This window comes from Penicillium pulvis (assembly GCF_028828015.1).
Source record: "Penicillium pulvis strain IBT 33274 chromosome Unknown contig_23_segment0_segment0, whole genome shotgun sequence".
NCBI lineage: Eukaryota > Fungi > Ascomycota > Eurotiomycetes > Eurotiales > Aspergillaceae > Penicillium > Penicillium pulvis.
The window spans coordinates 4,550,461-4,568,566 of NW_026643075.1; the positions used below are offsets into that span (position 1 = coordinate 4,550,461).

The 18,106-nt window shown below is 49.1% G+C and overlaps 7 protein-coding genes across 7 annotated transcripts; 3 read left to right on the forward strand and 4 right to left on the reverse strand.

Moving 5' to 3' along the window:
* Window positions 1-261: 261 nt before the first annotated feature.
* On the reverse strand, window positions 262-3,026 carry N7503_005994 (putative GARP complex subunit Vps53; the record flags this gene model as incomplete). Its single annotated transcript, XM_057065541.1, has 3 exons — window positions 2,903-3,026; window positions 1,046-2,841; window positions 262-990 (listed from the first exon to the last, which is right to left on the reverse strand). The coding sequence occupies exons 1-3, from the start codon at window positions 2,970-2,972 to the stop codon at window positions 262-264; spliced, it is 2,595 nt and encodes an 864-aa protein (XP_056923284.1). The 5' UTR covers window positions 2,973-3,026.
* Window positions 3,027-4,307: 1,281 nt separating this feature from the next.
* Window positions 4,308-5,249, reverse strand: N7503_005995 (class I SAM-dependent methyltransferase; the record flags this gene model as incomplete). The annotated part of the gene is made up of 1 exon (XM_057065542.1): window positions 4,308-5,249. The coding sequence occupies one exon, from the start codon at window positions 5,247-5,249 to the stop codon at window positions 4,308-4,310; it is 942 nt and encodes a 313-aa protein (XP_056923285.1).
* Window positions 5,250-5,593: 344 nt separating this feature from the next.
* N7503_005996 (Zn(II)2Cys6 transcription factor domain-containing protein) lies at window positions 5,594-7,248 on the forward strand (the record flags this gene model as incomplete). The annotated part of the gene is made up of 4 exons (XM_057065543.1): window positions 5,594-5,653; window positions 5,704-6,234; window positions 6,282-7,011; window positions 7,076-7,248. 4 exons carry the CDS (start codon window positions 5,594-5,596, stop codon window positions 7,246-7,248), a joined length of 1,494 nt encoding a protein of 497 aa, XP_056923286.1.
* Window positions 7,249-7,606: 358 nt separating this feature from the next.
* On the reverse strand, window positions 7,607-11,543 carry N7503_005997 (uncharacterized protein; the record flags this gene model as incomplete). Its single annotated transcript, XM_057065544.1, is given in 5 exon segments — window positions 7,607-8,285; window positions 8,296-10,625; window positions 10,688-10,842; window positions 10,899-11,300; window positions 11,326-11,543. The coding sequence occupies 5 exon segments, from the start codon at window positions 11,339-11,341 to the stop codon at window positions 7,607-7,609; spliced, it is 3,582 nt and encodes a 1,193-aa protein (XP_056923287.1). The 5' UTR covers window positions 11,342-11,543.
* A 3,248-nt stretch (window positions 11,544-14,791) lies between these two features.
* N7503_005998 (uncharacterized protein) lies at window positions 14,792-14,989 on the forward strand (the record flags this gene model as incomplete). Its single annotated transcript, XM_057065545.1, has 1 exon — window positions 14,792-14,989. The coding sequence occupies one exon, from the start codon at window positions 14,792-14,794 to the stop codon at window positions 14,987-14,989; it is 198 nt and encodes a 65-aa protein (XP_056923288.1).
* A 330-nt stretch (window positions 14,990-15,319) lies between these two features.
* On the reverse strand, window positions 15,320-17,029 carry N7503_005999 (uncharacterized protein; the record flags this gene model as incomplete). Its single annotated transcript, XM_057065546.1, has 2 exons — window positions 15,320-16,890; window positions 16,951-17,029. 2 exons carry the CDS (start codon window positions 17,027-17,029, stop codon window positions 15,320-15,322), a joined length of 1,650 nt encoding a protein of 549 aa, XP_056923289.1.
* A 241-nt stretch (window positions 17,030-17,270) lies between these two features.
* N7503_006000 (DNA-directed RNA polymerase core subunit RPO26) lies at window positions 17,271-18,017 on the forward strand (the record flags this gene model as incomplete). The annotated part of the gene is made up of 4 exons (XM_057065547.1): window positions 17,271-17,308; window positions 17,442-17,726; window positions 17,810-17,929; window positions 17,984-18,017. The coding sequence occupies 4 exons, from the start codon at window positions 17,271-17,273 to the stop codon at window positions 18,015-18,017; spliced, it is 477 nt and encodes a 158-aa protein (XP_056923290.1).
* Window positions 18,018-18,106: the final 89 nt, after the last annotated feature.

The following is an 18,106-nucleotide window of genomic DNA, read 5'->3' on the forward strand; positions in this document are numbered from 1 at the left end:
CTTTTTGGTGCCGGTTACGTGCTATACAGTCCACCCAGATTGGTAATGCCAGTCTTTCAAAGGTCAATGCCCCTATTTGTACATGTGCAACCAATGGGATATACTGGCTACCACACAGATTCTAATATACTCAGTCTCCTGCCCAAATAGCAGGAGATATGCTTATTCCATATGAATCCAACCGGATTTATTCTTGGTATCCAGCTCAAATCGAAGTAAATAATTATGGACAGACGCTCAGGTATATTCAACATCTACACGTCACTCATCGGCACCACGCCCAAACCGACCCCCAAACCCACCAAGATCACGACGGAAGAACTTTCCAATGTTCTTGAGATTCTCGTTGAGATTGTTCGCAGCACTAGTCTCAGTTGGACTCTGTAAATGGCCGACTTGTTGTCCCGAACTACCTGGTGCAGGCGACGAGGTACCAGATGTACCTACTGCCCCCGTGGATGTTGCTCCAGTAATACCAGCTACACCAGAAGCCAAGCTGGGATTTCCGAAGCGGTCGACGCCATCTTTCGCGGCGGAAATGATGGCCGAGCCGAGCATTGAGGCGTCGAAGCGGGATGGCATCGATGAGGTACTACCCAATCCAAGGCCCTGGGATACGGATCCAGTTGATGTGGTGGTAGCCGGGGTCTGGAGGGCAGTAAGCATAGGGTTGCTTTGCTGGAGATTAGCGGCGTAGCGGTCTGAAGCGCGGTGTAGCTGGAATAGCTCCACGAGATGGTTTTGTTCTTGGCGGCTGCGGATGCCCTTTATATCAAGGATTTTGCGAAAATTGTTGTTGTTGCGGTCCGCGATGTGGATAAGGTATGCTTGGACGAGGGCCTCAGGTGGGGATGGTCGGACTTGGAGGGTTTTGAGGAGCGTTTCGATTTTGTAGAAGCTGGCGTTCACTCGCTTGACAAAGCCTGCCGGGGCTGGGGCGGGGAGGAGGGATGTGAGGCCACTCTTAAGGGTAAAGGAGTCGAGAAGCATCTGATGAATGTTAGAATCGAGGAAACAAGAACGAAGATGTTAGTTGAAATCTTACCTGTTCAGCACCAGTTTCTGCAACCGGTCTGCATTGGAAGACGTTTGTAATGAATAAGCTTGACACCAATTCGACCAGGTGGTCAGAGAAAGCTCGGGCATATTGCTGCTTGTGCAGCAATTGTAAAATTTCGGCTGCTTTGTCTTTTGTTCGAGAGAGCAAATCGCCCACATAGGAACTCTGGTCACTGACAGCCTCGATCTTACTCCAGGGTGTGTTACGCATTTCACGCCAAGATGGCTCCAATTCGACCTCCACCTGGCGGACGAGTCCTCGCACGGCCGCAGAGGCAATGCCCATAAAAGAATCAGCCTGGCTTTGTAGATCGACTGACTGTTTGAGATTCTCATCCAGTCGACCCTTGATCTTCTCTTCCAGCTGGTTACAAGTGGTGTAGCAGTAATCGGCAGTATTAAGGACGGACACCAGGTCTTCGATAGAAGGTGCTTTAGATGGAGTGTGACCAGTAGGGCGTTCACTGATATATGCGAGAAGAACTTGCTGTGCATATTGATCCAAGTATTTTGCGAATACCTTCGCCAGCTCCGCAAGACTAGGCCCTGTGGAGAGCTTAGAGCATTGCTGCAGAGCGTGTCGGTAGAAGGTAAAGAGTTCAGTTGATGAGGAGATCACAATATGGGAATTGAATTCATCGTCCGGCGGTCTGAGCGGTTGTTGGCGGTATTTGGGCAAGAGGGCAGCCAGCTGCTTGTCCTGTGCTTCCACCCAAACACTCAAATATGGCTCAAAGGCTTCAGAGATGGACTGGCCAAACGTGGGGTTCTCTGTTGAAGCAAAGGTATCCGTAGATGGCCGTGACGGAGGAGCAAAGCGACGCTCGAGAGAGTGTTCGAATTCCAGAGTTTCCTGCAGGCAAGATAGTAACATGTTGACATCAATCGTTTGACCGCTGCGCACTGAGCGAGACAAAATGCCTTTGTAATCATCCCGAGTGCCTTCACAAAAGACATTGGCCAGGATTTCATTGACACGCCACGCAGCCGGGAAGATTGCGGCGTTCTCTTCATCGTAAGTCTTCAGAATGCGTCGGAACCACGCGTATCGTCGAGAAATGTTGTCCAAAGACCCTGCCTCTTCATTGTTTCGGAAGATCTGACGGTACTCTCGAAGCTGAGTGTTGCAGTACCAGGTGACTAGCCTAGACCGCGCATTCTCGCCCAACGCATCGATAACCAGACAAGCCTCCGACAGCATTCCCCGCTTCTGAGCCACCTCGCCCTTTGTAAATGTGATCTCGAAGTCCTCACAGACCTGTTCCAGAAGATCCCGCTGGATATCGGCCACATTCCTACTCAGTATCGCAATCTGGTCAATTGACCGGTACGACTTGAAGTGGGCCATGAGCTGGATCACCGCCTGGAGCAGCTGCGCACAATCGCGATACTGTCGTGTCCGGCTGAGGGCCATGAGCTGATCGTAGGCGGTGGTCAGCATCTGGAGCCGCTTGAGCGCCGTCATTGACAAGGTCAAGTTCTTCTTCGCGTTGTCCAATTGCTTGATGTCGGCGGTCATATCGGTGATGGCCTGTTCAGTCTTCATTGCGCGCTCGCGCACGTCATCGATCTTCTTGAACAGCTCCGACAGGTCGGACTTGGCGGTCTGGATACGTTCCACGCTCTCCGCATTGGAGGTGACCTGCTCCTCCACCAGAGTGCCGATATCGTTGTCCAATTCATCTTCGTAGGTGTGGAGGCCGTCGGAGATCTGCGAGACTGAAGCGAGGGTGGAGGGATGAGAAAAAATGGCATTCAGGTGGTCGATCGGGTCGTAGTCCACTGGGAAGTTTTGGAGTCAGTATCCGAGTGTTTGGAGAGCACCGTAGTTGTTTCCCCATACCTGCATCCAAGTCGTCGAGGGGCTCCTCGTCTGGCGGCATTTGGCCGGTCGGGATAGTAATTGCAGTCATCCCATTAGTTCATCAAGGTCATCCTGCGGCCAAGGGCAATTTCGTGCAAGGCGCATTCGAGGGATGTTCACAGGAAGTTGGCGCGGGCCGCATCTCTCGGGGGCTACTCGGGCCAGCTTGGCGTTTTACCCACCGCACTTACAACTTTGTATAGAGCTTCCCAGCATTGTGATTTTGTACCGCAAAATGGTGAAATTACAAATAAAATAGAGCAAAATACCGCTGTAGAATCTCGATAATCATGGTTATCTACCTGGAGCACTTTCAATGCTTTTTCAAGCTCTTGCATGGCCAATTGGTCATTCCCAAATGATATAGCGGAGGCGTAAAGTGGACCCTGGGAAATAGAGAAATATAACAGTTGAGAAAATCCTCAGTCTTGAATACATAGAATAGTAAGTCTCTACGGTCTTACGCAGAGGAGCTTGGACTTCCATTTGAATTCTTTGGAAAGGCATTGCCCTGGCGAAATTACGCTGAGAAGTCTTATTTGGAAATATATTTAGCCGTACCTACATCCATATAGAGCATACGCTCAATGTTATGTCTGATCTTATAATTGTAGCATACCAGAAGCTTTAGGCAGTCAGCTCATCACGACAGAGATTAGATACAACGTAAGATCGTAGCGTTTCAAGATCCATGGATAGTGTTGGACTCTATTAGCTCAGGTATTGGATGCTTGGTACTTCAAAGGGTGGTTTGTAGTGGCGGGTCCAGCCCTCGAGCACGGCGTTCGGTTAATAGGAGGGTGGATGGGTAAACAGGTCAAGAACTGTGGACATTAAAGGTTTGAATATTCTTTTTCTTTTTCAAACTGCGTTGTTTAATGTTCCTTACAATGTTATTCCCTACGCTTACCATTGGATAATTTATAATTTTCAGGACTGAGTCCAAAGATGATTACTCGGGGCAGTACCACGACCAATGGTCGAGTGCTGAAAGTGATGATAGTCTCGGTCTTGAATAATATATGCTCTTGAAAGTGTCCGTGCTGTGCAACAGCAGTGTTGGAATCAACGGTAATCATCCAAGGTACTACGCGATCAGCTCCCTTGCTTTTTTGGTTTTGGAATTCGAAGCGAGGCTGGGAGGATCAATTGACTCTGTCCATTTTATTCGCGGAGGAGAGAGTGAAGGAAAGGCTTGGAGTTCGTAAAAGAGCGTGGGATTTATAGTCGACTACATCGCGCCTTGAATGGTTAATCGTATTCAACATCACTGGCTGCGTGTTACACTAAGGACTGAAATTCTTGCAGGAGAATAAGACCTCTAACCGTTCATAAGTCGAGCTTGTAGATATAAATCAGGTGGATGGCCGCGTATTGCAGATCACTACTCACAGCCCTTACACTTCTTCACAATCAGCAACACCCCCATCGAGCCCCCTCGAATGACTTCCTTTCCCTCCTCCACACCTGCCTCATGCAGAAGTTTCTCCACAGCCCTACGGCACACCCTGACAACATCCATCTCCGTACCAACGGCATCAGGATTTGCCTCCCGCCAGCGCGTGACCGGACTTCCAACACCCATCATCTTCTCCACCTGATCCAAATTCAGAACAGGTTCCCTATCAAAAAACCCCTCGCCCACACCCCATTCTCGACGGAAGAAAGATTCCTTGTCAAACACAGCAATTGGCTCGTCCATATTCCATGGGAGAGGAAAACCAGCATACCGGTTCTGAGTCAAGAAGTTGCCCGGCTCGTAGAATGGGGCGAGATACTCCTCTTGGATTCTTTCCATTGCCGCTTGGATAGCCAATGCGTTCGGCGTGGAGGTGTATACTGCTGGGCCACAGGGTGCCCATATTGCGACTGTTCCGCTGGGCTTGAGGACTCGGGCAGCAGCGGACCAGAAGGCCGGAATATTGAACCAGTGAGCTGCATTTGCGGAGATGATGAGATCCACGCTAGAGTCTTGAATTGGTGGAGACAGATTTGAGCCTAATTCCTCGGCGGTTGAAACCTCGAAGCGCACATTCGTGGTAGGCTTTCCCTCGCTGTGTGCGCGGGCTGTTGCTATCATGCCTTCAGATGGATCGAGGCCGAGGACGTGGGAGAATTTCGGAGCTAGTTCGTGGGTAGCCATTCCTGGCCCACAACCGACATCGAGAAGGATATCAAGTTGACCACCCGTGGTAGTGTGATGATCTATGACCATTTGGTATATACTGGGATGGTATTTGGGGCGAAGATTGGCGTAGGCTTCTCCTTGGGCTTGGTTGTAGTGGCTGTACGTCTTCTCCTGGGTGAAAGTGGTCTTGGTGGGCATAATGGGCAGTTTTCTGATAAGCAAGAATGGTAGTCTGATGAGTTAAATACAGAACCGACTCCAGGGGAAATCGACATCTTTATAGCCTGGAGGCACATGGCGAAGTATATAGACGGAGATAATCCTCGGATTAACCGACCAATTAAGCTTCGTGAGTTCCACCAACGCTAAGCCTAATTGAGGCCACGACTGCGAATCCCGAATCCCGAGCAAGTACGGCATTCAAGAGAATTCGTGAACAACCTCCTTGACTCACTTAGCAGATTCATAAGCTTGTCCTTGAATTATTCCTACAGGTTACGGATGTAGACTCGTGAAATCCGGTGCATTGCGTCTGCGTCGTCATGGTTTATTACGGCAAGATTAGCCTGGGCTGTCAACGCTGCCGTCAGCGAAAAGTCAAGGTATGGCATATCCACTCTGTTCCCAAGCACGAATTTGACCCAGTCTCTAGTGTGACCAGCGGAGACCAGGCTGTGTGAAATGCGAAAATTTAGCCACGAAATGCCCAGGTTACCGCAACTTAACCGAGATCTTATTCCGTGATGAATCGGAGAGAATCATCCGCAAGGCTCACCGGAAACATCACCGGCCTAATATTCCTGCTTCTCATCCGAGAGCCTTGTTGTTATCCGGCAATCATACTCCGTCCATATTTGCCCCACTTTCACTCTCTATAAGCGATCTCGGGGCTAGTTTCTTTTTCACAAAGTACCTGCCTAGAGAAACAGTCGTTTCTAGGAACTTTCATGATTGGCTTAGCGGGGTATATTCCTCCAAAGACTCAAATTATGCACTACATGCTATAATCCAGGCAGTTGGTATCGCGGGCCTCTTTAATGTTTCACCGTCCCAGGTGAAGACAGTGGAATCTCAGAAATTATATTCTCAGGCTGTATCCGCTTTGCAGAGACTATTCAACGACCCGGTCCATGCTACTTCGGACGCTACACTCACGGCTGTGATTCTGCTTGCTCTTTATGAGGTATGGCAAGTCCACCTGCCAGAAATACGTTGCTAAATTCTGTACAGATTGTCACTTTTCAAACACGAGAGGATCAGGGCTCTCTACCTTTAACATCAATGTCTTTAACGCACATCGAAGGAGCCATTGCTATTTTGGAATCCCGGGGCCAGGAACAATTTACTTATGAGCGTGGTGGTCACCTGCTTGGACAAGTATCTACGAGGATGGTATGTCTAAACAACCCTATGACCATGGATAACATACTAAACCGCGCTAACCCGATCCAGCTCCCTATGTGTCTACATCACGGCATTGCCGTCCCTCCAGCTCTCGTTCAAGCGACATACAATTTCCACACAAGCCCTCTATGGTCTCATAGGTCTTCCCACCCAGGCTCCCTAACTGAAATAGCTTTCCGTTTAGTAAATCTACACGCAGCGATCCAAAGCGGGTATATGACACAGCCACTGATCCGCAGCGAGGCACTCGAAATCGATCATGACCTCGAGCTATGGAGAGAAGGTGTCCCGCCAGGATGGAGATATACGATAAACTACAACAAGGGAGATCGAAATATTAATACCTGTCTTGACGGGAAATTTCATGTCTATGCTAGCCACAGGATAGCGGAGACGTGGAATAGTTGGCGGAGCCAGAGGATAGCTATTAACCAGATCATTGTGAGGAATGAGCTTTCATCTGGTCCCGAGACTGCATATGTTGCTGCAATTTCGGCTATTCGACGGTTTTCAGAGGACATTTGCTTGTCGATTGGGTATTTGGTGGATTCTCCTCGTATGTCTTGTCTCCCTGGCCTCTCTCGTTAATGATATTGGGTCTAGCGCTTATGGTTTTACAGGTAGCTTCTCGCTCGTTCAACCACTGTACGTTATCTCGATCGAGGAACTGAATTCGTCTGGACTGCGTCTTCTTGCCATTTCCGAGCTGCGTCGCATGAGCACTTCTATGGGAATTCGACAGGCTGGACTGCTGGCCGAGAACTCTTCGAAAAGAATTGGCTTATTGGGGTGATAGAAAAGATTACTGTTCTCGCAGTACTGACAAATGATCAACGCAGTCTATGCATTTTTACAAAGCATAGCTGATCTACATAAAAACATAATGAACAATTCAACAGTAGCCTTGAATGATTGTAAAGCTACCCATTGCGCCAGACGATCTGTAACTCCAGTTGATGCGCAATGCAATATAAGCGAGAAAAATGTTCAAACCCGAGTAAAATCGGGAGAGGGACTTGTGTAGTCCGCTGTGGGTCTAGATCTAACGGGAACGATGCAGATGTGACGAAAAGTGAGTATCAAAAGAAACGGAAAGACCGAGAGAAGGTATGTAGGGGAAATAGGAAAGGAAACAAAGCAAAAGAGAGATACTAGTGATGCATGACGTTGGGATTGCCGGGGTATACTCCGTGTTGAGCATAGATTTGGCTTTGTTGGTAATTTGAAGGAATAGGTGATGCTGGACCAAGCTGGCCATACCAAGATTGACGGCGAGGTTCTTCAGGTTGATTCATTTGGTGAACAGCATCCCAGGTGCGGTTTGCACCAGCCATGTTGTACATGGCGTTTGGGCGAAATTGTGGCTGAGGCTGAGCCGGGTACATTGAGCCATAATAACGGGCATCAGCTTGCTGGTTATTCATGTGATGCTGGCGCTGATTGATCGCACTCTGGACCATCTGGTTGGAGAATCCCTCTCTCATCTCGCGCCTCTCTCGTTCGCGGGCATCGATAGTTGATACCAGACCTACGGGGTTGGCAGGAACCTGTGGCCGGCGGGTATCTTGTGACATATTGAAAAATGGAGAATTGGTCACTCGTGCAACGTGTTCTTGTTCCCGGGCCGAAAGATGATTCGATATGTCATAGTTCAGCATTGGGCTTGTGCCCCGCGAAGAGGGCCGGTAGTTGTGCTCCTGGCTGGTCACACGGGAACCAGGGCGGGTGTACTGGGTCCAATCTCCGGAAGTTGGACGCTGTGGTGGTGGAGTGTTGTTAGACGGAGACCGATTGTGCATGTGAATTGGGGGGACTAGGCGCTGCGCGTTGCTGGACATACTGCTCCGGGGTAAGACCTCCGCCAGGGGTGGTAGGACGGTTGGAAGCCATTCCAGGCTGCCAAAGCATACTCCGTCTGTGTTCCTCCTGGCCGGAGGACCGGCTATATCCAAGGTCCATGGTATTCGGCACCGAAAGTCTGTATCTTTCAGCTTCTGAATCCTTTCTCTGGTGAGGATCCCTGCGTAAAGCGTCGCCCGTGTTTGGGCGTCCAGTGGTAGGCATGTAAGTCATCGTGGGTCCAAAATCAACAGAAGGGATTTCCGGGTTGGCTTCTTTGGGCTTCTCGGTTGAGTAATGAGCATCGCCAATAACATAATCGCGTTTGGCAGGTTCTCCCACAGTCTTCATGACACCCATCCGCGGTTTGGTTGATTTTTGGGACTTCTTACTATACACCGAGCCATGGGTGCTTGCGTAATCTGGTGATACTGTAGAAGCAGCATCATCATAGACACTCTCTTCCTCCATTGCTTGATTTTCAGTCGGGGTCACAGGAGATGACAGGTGAGGAGCGATGCGATTGAGTGCATCTTCGTCCAGAGTGTGGCGAAGGTCATCCAAACTCGGCTCTCCAGGAGACAGAGGCTCTCCATTGTAAATCTGTCTCTGAGGAAGTGGCTTCCGTTTCAAGGACTTGGACGTATCAATTGGAACCTTACGTTGCGGTGACGAGGACCCTGTAGTGCTAGACGTTGAAGGCCGATCGTTCATATTGAGCGAGGCTCGCATCGCGACAGCAAGACGGAATGCTTCGTCACTGGACTGATGGGCGAGCTGCGGGTTCGGTGAGCTTGTAGGCTCCGCGAATTGCACAGCAGTGGCGGGATATGGCGCTTGGAATTCCTGGTTTTGAGACTGCTGATCGCTGACTGGGGACGAAGCGTCATGTACAGCCAACGCGGTTCCATCCGTCCGACCAATTGATGTTAGTTGCATCAAAGTCGCATTGGACATGCGATTGTTGGCCAATCGCTGCGCCGTAGTTGCATAAGGGCGGTTTGGGGGCATCTCACGAGGGCCGTGTGCGAAGGCAGGAGGGCTTGCGACAGGAGAAGGTGGCGTGCGCGGTGGAAGCTGCTCTTCATTGACCAGGGTAGGGTGTCGTTCCATGTGAGTATTATAGTGCTCCGTGATAGGAGCTGCCAGAGCAGCTTGTCGATCACGTTGCACCAAATCCTGGGCAGACGAGTCCGGTGAGCTAAAATCCAGGGATGAATAACCGGGTCTAGGCCCTGTCTGCATCCCTGTAACGTCTGACATTCCGCGATTATGATAGGCAGGAGGTTCAGCTCTAGGAACTTCGGCAATTACCGCTTCTGTATTGTTGAACTCAGGCTTGCTCTCCGCCAGGAAAGGCCGACGAGGGGACTCGGTCGGAGTGGAGTGGTTTACAGAGATACTCGAGCGGTATCGGGGCCGAGCGCTGTTGACGCTGTTAGTTCTGCTCCGGCCCGTGGAAGCTCTCTTCTGGGTCGCTTCTTTCAGCTGTCGCCTCCATTCAGCTTCACTCCACCCTTGGCTACCTGGGGTCTGAAGAAGGCTGGTGATATCCATGAGATCCAGATATCCAAATCGACGCTCCTGAGGGAAAGCAAACATGATACTTTTGATATGATTGGTGTCGGCCACGAGACGAGTGGGGCGGCCATAGAGATTGAAGGTATCGAACGTCGGGAAAAGGAATCGCAGCATCATTTCAAATCCAGAAATTGCCGCATGCAACTCGGGCATGACATACACAAAGCCCTCCGTGGTGGACTGATTCTGCCCGTGCAAGGTGATCCGACCTTCCAATTTCACCAGAGAGGATTGGTCGATCAAAGCCTTCGACTGTGGATAGATCGCATATGCCGAATACACATGGGTCATTGTCGCAATCGGGATTGCTTTTTTAGTCTTCTGAGTCTCGAAAAACTGAATGTTTCCTGTGACGGGAATGGACAGGCGATCGTATGCTGATTTTTTCAAAGCCTTTCGAGCCTTTGCGACCTGCTTTTCGTCTGGGGGGTTGATCACAAACCAGCATCGTCTCCAAGGGGTCCCTGCGCCAAACCGTACGCGCGCCCAGTCTTCACATCGGAATTTCGCCGGGGCTAAGATTGCTTGAATCCCATTGAGATGCTTTCCTTTGGCTGCAATGAGAGAACCGGTGTATGCTTCGTATAAGGAGGTGTGCTCGAACATGGCAAGACGAACTGCTGCAGTCCATTCGCACATGGAATGGAACGAGCGGAAATGAAGCAGGTATCGGTTTTTCCCTGCGGATGAGATACTTAGAACATTATTAAGCGGTGCTGCCGCTCCATTCCTGATCGGCAACGTTTCGATCTATGACAACCGAGTTAGCGCTCGGCCAATTCAACGTAAATTGGAAATTCCAGTGCAGGTACCATTTTAATTGACGCGTCTGCAATGTTGATAAAGGTCGCCGGGACCTCTTGTCCGCCAGCTCCGTCCAGCGCAGTGGCATCCCATAGTGAAAGGACCGTCCCAACAAGTTGAGCATAACATTCTATCCATTGCCGATCAAGACACGGCCGGCCCTCTGCATGAATCTGATTAGCCCATATTTGTCCCGCACTGCAGCCATCTTTTACATACGGTTATCTTGGTCATTCAATTTCAAGAAGTAGCCTTCGTGATAGACTTTATTGGTGTGAATGTTGAGGAAGGAAAAGATCGGCGACAGCTCCGGTGGGATGCCATCCACCTGGGCCATTAGCGGAGGGTTGTTTGAGAAGATCATCGACGCAGGTCGCGTCTCAATTTCACCACCTCTTGGAGTTGTGCCACCTACTGGGGAAAACTCAGAGGGTGGTGAGGGTGTATCGGGTGACGGGGTCTGCCACCGAGGTGGTGTTTCGACAGGAGAGGCATTATTCGAGGATTTGCGACTCAGCTTTCCGGAAGCGTTGTTTTTGGGACCTCCGAATGTTGATATAAATGAGCGAACTAAAGTAGATGCAAGGGCGAGGTCAATCCACATGTTCCGGTAGGTTCTGTCTGTTCCCGTTCCGGATCGACTTACCACGTGAACCACCCATGACGTCGAAAAGCGATCAATCACCTCACTGCAGCTGTGGAGGAGCTGTGAAACGTCTCTCAGGAAGTCTTCGAGAGACTTGAAGAGACCAGGGGGCACTTAGGGGACAAGGGCCCAAAAGAAAACGGTAGGGCAGTGCACGGTCTGGTCCGCTGTGGAGTAAGTTGAAACGAGGGAATAGGCCACAAGGACTTGGAGAATTGGCGGAGGCAGGTTAACCCATGGAGAGAGAATCAGATATACCCGAGACACCGGGAGAAAAGTGCAAGAATTCTGGTAACGACCGGGCACAACGAAAAGGTTGGCAGGAGCACAGAAGCCGAGTGGGTGGATGACGTTACGGGGTTCTCCAAGTGGAGTCAACTAAGCACTAGGACTAGTTAATTTTAGTTAGACTTGAGGAAGATCTGTAGAATATCGGCAGGAGAGGGAAGGAAAAGAAAGGGAAAATGATAGGAAAGTTCAAAAGAGGCGAGCAAATAGGACCGTGGGTCTGCCATCTGGTCCCATCTTGGAGACTTGGAGAGCATCACCTGCCATTGGATGACGGGGATTTCATTGTCAAATCTAGTTGCCCGAAAAAGGCTAGAGGACTATGTGGGACAAACAGGACAAGTTACGTGTTGCTTATGTGCTACCTAATTGATACAGTAGAGAGAAAAAAAAGAAATGGCAAGTCCAATAAGACTGATACAAACGTCTTGGGCGCCTGCGTCATCCCGGACCCTCCTAAGTACGTGTGATCGGCGGTGGAGAGTTGTGAGTCCTTTGTCTCACCCAAATTTAGCACAGAACTATGTAAGCATATAGAGCGTTCTGTTTCACTTGATCCAGACTTCGTATATATTATAACTCCATATAACATCCCCCCATTTCACGCCACTTTCTAGTCACCTTGCCACTTCATCCAGTGGTTGGGTCAGCGGGACACTTTTCTGCCGGGCCACGTACTTAAATATATGGATTACACCGCTCTCATCATTAATAATTTGAATAGGAGCTAAGAAAAAAAACCCCCCCCCCCAATTTTCATATGCATGGCAGATCAATCTAACCAGTCCAAATTGTGTATATAATTCAAATGCGTGGAAGAACCGGTTTCTGTGCTGCCCAGAGTCTTGCCCAGAGCCTTGGGCTGTGGCGATTCAAAGCATACGTACCCCTCTCCTGCTCGGCAGACTTAGGCGTGCCCCAGTTCCCAGCCACAGGGAACCTGAACCCTTTTTAACTAGTTCTCATCTCGAGCGATGCTTGGCAAGGAACAACTGCAATGAGGGGCAATGGTCCCACCGATGGCTATGGTTGGTATTTCAATATTGGGTGGATCGTAAGGTATGCACTGGTGTGCTGGTAAATAGTGGCGGAGGATTTTTGATACCTGATCAGATCGAGGGCTCAGAATTAAGCAGGGCCGAACAGGGGATAAATCTGGGTATTCAGGGTCAATCCCCGCAACTTGCCAATGGCGCCACGTTCATCCTGTTCCAGTTAGCTTGGCCGATAAGATGGCTACTTAGCATTTCCACCCAATCCAGCTAAGACACCACTGGTCGCGCCTATAAGTGGGGCACGGTATTGTTTTGTCTCCTGAATTAGGGTTAGCATTTGAGGAATATGTATGGAGTAGTAGTGCAATGCATTCTTTCCCCTAACTTTTTTGAGCTAAGTTTAGAAATGCTCAGTATCAAGCTAATCACCATAATAAACTTTGGCATGCGTAAGGCTTGGATCTACACACCCAAAGTTGTTATTTTGGAGGTCTCTCCTAATCATGTCTCCAAGATAATCACTACATGAACAACCGTGGACCTCAAGTGTGACGAAGCAAAACTTGGCCGAAGAGAATGGAAGTACTATTCAACGGAATACTAAGCTAGAGATGAAAAGAAAAGAAGAAGCATTCAAGGCTGGTGATCAGTTATCGTTACCTGAGATTCTTTAGTCTCCTGGCTTCTGTTAACTACACTCCTACTCCCAGTCTAGTTCCCAGTTTTCTTATACCTTAGGTGTATTCATATGGCTCAATATCACTTCATATCTTGTCTTTAATACCTAGTCTACCTTGTGACAAAAGTTTTGGTGAGCATGTACCACTCCACATTCTTCATGTGCTACGTATAACTATCATTCGTTAAGTGAATAACCAACTACAGCCCCTGAGTATCACCATATAAATAATATGAAAGAATCCTCACCACATTGGTGATGGATTCAAAGGATTGTCAAACACTATAATTACTTACCAAATCCACCACGATCACCTTCACCCGAATCAACCCGACCACGGCAGCCACCAGAATGACTACAACCTTGAAACTCTTCTCATGGCATTGCCAAGAAGAACTCGATAGTAGAAGTTCCCAAATACTTCCACTCATGAATATCTGAACGTATGATAGGTATAATTCCAAAATTGAGACTCAAAAATTTCAAGACTATCATAATAATTGATCTTATGTTAAGCCCTAGAGGCTTCTTAATGGTATCCTTATCTTTATAAGATATCCATGATTGTTCGATACAAACTCCTGATTCATAAACATACATTGTTGGTATATTAAATTCTCTACATGGGTTTTAAGAATTAGGCAGCCGAAATCAATCAGTTATCCACACATAACAGGTAGAAGCATGTTTTACGATCCTGCTCCTGTGGCCAGTCAGAGACGGGAGATCAACACGGCCCAGCATCAATGCCGAATTGACGCATGCAAAGACGTGAAGTTCTGGGACAAGAACCGCTCCGAAGGATCATGTATGGAAATATGGCCCATGATGTCCAGGAATACTGTTCCACGGGTACCCCAAAGCTCACTGAGATCGACGGCTTTGAACCGCCTGGGCACCTTCATACGCTCACAAACCTCTTGTCCAATCCTCCGAGCAAAAGGGCTATGACATTAATGATGATACAGCATTGCCTTCAGAAAATAGTCGTCTGTTGAACCTGCTTGTCCAAGTAGCCGAGTGGCTTGTTTGCTCATGGCTTTCCCGCAGTCAATATTTTCACTGATAGTCGTCGCTTGTACGCCGTCTACGGTGTGGATATTGCCAATGCAAACCAAGTTCCGTTGTGCAAGTTCCTGGTTGATATGCGTCTTTCCCACGATAGCAACTACCCAACCCGTGACATGATTCAGTCGCTCTTCCCCGACAAAACTGCCATTAATCCGTAATCTTACCTAGATGCCAGAATCACGAAAGTAAGATGCGTTGTTCTACCAACAAGAATGTCAAAAGCCTCCTGGCTCGGGACAATAACTCCGTTCCGTGGACCTTCCCCCTCCAGATTTTGAAATGGGGGACACGGGGTGAGATGAGGACATACCTGGAGCTGAAGACTCCTTTCCCGAGACGTCGAAATGGAGCGACTAATCCGTCGACAGGAGATGGATGATCATCGTCTTGATTACAGGCCGAAGATCTGAAGTCATCACCCCTCAAGTCTGCTATGTCCCCCAAGCCTCCACGCTCAAAGAATTACCCTCTTCTCGACGACGATGAGCTTACAATTCTTCTGGATTGGCAGGATCTGAATAAATACAAAAAGATCATTCACAACAACATTGCTCGCAAGGCATATTCTCCTGAGGGGAGAATTGAGCTGCTCTTAGACGGCAATTTTGACCAACTAACTCAAAATGTGTGATAGCATCTATTTGTGCAGACATAGCCCCTGTCAGTGAGCACGTCCGCGGTGTTTAATAAGTGATAAGTGTCCAGGAAATTTCATGTGTATTGTTCTTATGTTATGGGTTACTCTCATGTTGTCATCCCGTGGTCTTGTCATTGAACATGCAAGTGATCAAGATGTTTTACAAAAAGAATTGAAAAATAATGATAAAGTTGCGAATTCGGTTGGCACTACCCGTAGATAAGTACACGTAGGGAAGGCTCAAAAAATTAAAAGATCACAAAAATATTACAATCACGCTGGAGGTATCGTAACGGCGTAAGTATTGATATCTAGGCTTTTGCTTCAGCTCTCCATCAGGTGATAAGCCAGAACTGGGTCAATCAACGCCATATCGTTATGGTTGGGTATCATCGTATTGGCACCATGATTGACACCCGGAGGAAATGCATCTTGCATCATAATATCAGAATCTGGACCTGACTGCGAAGCTATATCATGGGACTGGAAAGCAGTTCCCTGCCCAGCAGTCGAATCGTGCGAAAAGCCCATGTTGGCATCATCAAACTCGAGCCCGTAAATTCCAAGTGAGTTTCCTCCAGGGCCAGACTGGTCTCCCAGCAAAGCACGTTGCATGAATAGCCCTTGGACTTCGTCTTCAGAACAGCCATGCTTGGCGGTCATATGCACCCACAAATCATAGTCACGGTGGAATCGATGTTCGCAGGAATCGTAGATACAGGCTATATGTCGCCCGGACTCCTCAACATAGCCCTGACCAGTCAGTGCCGCCAATGTGGACATTTGGTTGTTAACACAGGCCTTCTTCCCGAGGCCAAGTCGCTGGCGCCGCTCTGCCTTGGCATTTTGGAAGCCCAAATGCGCTGTGCGAATGTGTTCTTCAAGCGCCAGTTTGCTTCCGTATCTCTTCCCGCAGCCGATCCCGTCCCAGCCAGTAACTTTCTTCGAGGCTGACAGGTCGGTCTCGCCGCAACCAAATCGCTTCTCTCCTTCGTGTACAGTTCGGATATGGACAGTCAAATTGCCCTTCTTGGTAAAGCTGCGGTTACACTCGGGGAATGCGCAATCAAACACCTTCCTGTCCTCCAGGCTCGCATCTCCGTGAGCGACTTCAAGATGGCGTCGTAGCTCGCGTGAGGTTGAACAGACAATGGGACAGTGGGGACATTTTGGGGGATGAACAGTCCGAATATGTTCTTGAAGGACAGCATATGTCGGGAAGTAAATAGTCGCATTCTCGTAATTCTGCAAATTCTCCGCGCACTCAGCGCAGCTGAATCTCTTCTCGGCATGAACTCTGCTCTGGTGCGATCGAAGATGGCCAGCGGTTTCAAAAGCCATTTGACATTTCTGTCCGGTAGTTTCATCAATGTGTGTGCAAGGGAAGGGTTTCTGGTGCAAATGCACTGTCAGAACATGTTTCTGTAGGGTCGAATGTTTTCGGAATGTCTCCTCGCAGGGTGGATATTCTGTGCAGCGGTATTTGTCGCTTCCATCGTGTGCAGCAATGTGGCGACGAAGGCGAGAGCCCGTCACAAAACTCTTGTCGCAACCTGGTCGCGGACACACATAGTCCCGAGTTCCGGTGTGAGCACTCTTGATATGGTGGTTGAGATGAGAGGCTCGTAGGAAGGTCTTGTCGCAGTCATCGAAGGTACAGCCAAATATTCGTTCATTATTGTGGGACCGAATGTGTTCCTGGAGCCGAGCAGGACGATTGAAAGCCTTATCACATCCGTCGAATGGGCAGCGATGGGTCTTAAGTTCAGATGGGTATCGGGAGGATGTGGTGGAAATTGGTGTTGCTGGAGTATCGTTCATGTCATCACTGGCCATACTGGGAGTTGCTGGAGCCGAGTAGTCCATATCAGAATGGGCTTCTTCGTAAATTGGATCTTTAGAAATCGGTCAGTATGCTTCGATTGGGCTCCCAAGGCCGCATAGTGACGGCTCACCATCGCTGGGCAGATCACTCATGTGATGCCGTTTTGACGACGACTCCACATCGTCAGAAGCCTTCCGCTTTGAGGCCATGATCGAATATCCCCTGAAAAGAAAACATTCACCGAAAAAGCGAAAGTTGCAAGTAAGAGAGGTTGCGCTGACGTGAATTAAAAATATTTTGCCGCAGCCAAAAAGGCGGTCAGGACGAAGACGGACTAGCGTGGTGGAAGATTTTCCGCTTTTTTGCATTCGCGAGTTCAACAACTTCGGTCCCGCGCTCTGGGTTTCTCTCTCCTTGGTTCCTTCGGTCTTTATTTACAGCGATCACACCATGTCTGACTACGGCGGCGACGACCACGAGCCCGAGGCGTAAGCTCCCCAATGGCGATAACGAGGTCGGCGCATGAAAAGCTTGAAGGTCCTTGCAGATCTAGAGCTCGCGCATCATGACCACACTGCTATTGTGATGACAAGCTTTTCTAACATCAAATTTGTTATACAGCTACGACTACGAGCCCCATGAGGAGGTCTTCGATGATGCCGAGCCCGAGGATTTCCTTGACAACGAGGGTCTCGAGGGTGACGATGGTGTTGAAGGAGAATCTTACCAGCCGGCCGTGAACGGCGAGAATGTTATCGTCTCCGGCGACCCCAACGCTGGACAATCAGCCAAGGTGATGGAACAGTCACGCGAGAAGAAGGTCCCCAATGACCAGCGCACCACCACTCCGTACCTTACCAAATACGAGCGCGCCCGTGTGCTGGGCACCCGAGCTCTGCAGATTAGGTGGGTAGCCTCCAGAGATGAATTGCGCACGCGCAACTGAATTTGGAGAGACAATCAAGACAATTGACTGACAATTTGCGTAGTATGAACGCCCCTGTGCTCGTTGACCTTGAGGGTGAAACCGATCCCCTGCAGATCGCTTTGAAGGAATTGAACCAGAAGAAGATTCCCTTGATCGTGCGGCGGTACTTGCCTGATGGATGGTAAGAAAATCTTGCTGATAAATGAGAATTAAACTGCAGACTAACGTCATATAGGTACGAGGACTGGACTTGTGAGGAGCTCCTCTAGGCAGGTCATCATTCATCCTTCTGGATATTTGGGGGTTTATATTTCTGCTTTTGGGTGGATATCAGCATAGCGTTCGGAGTTTTGGGATA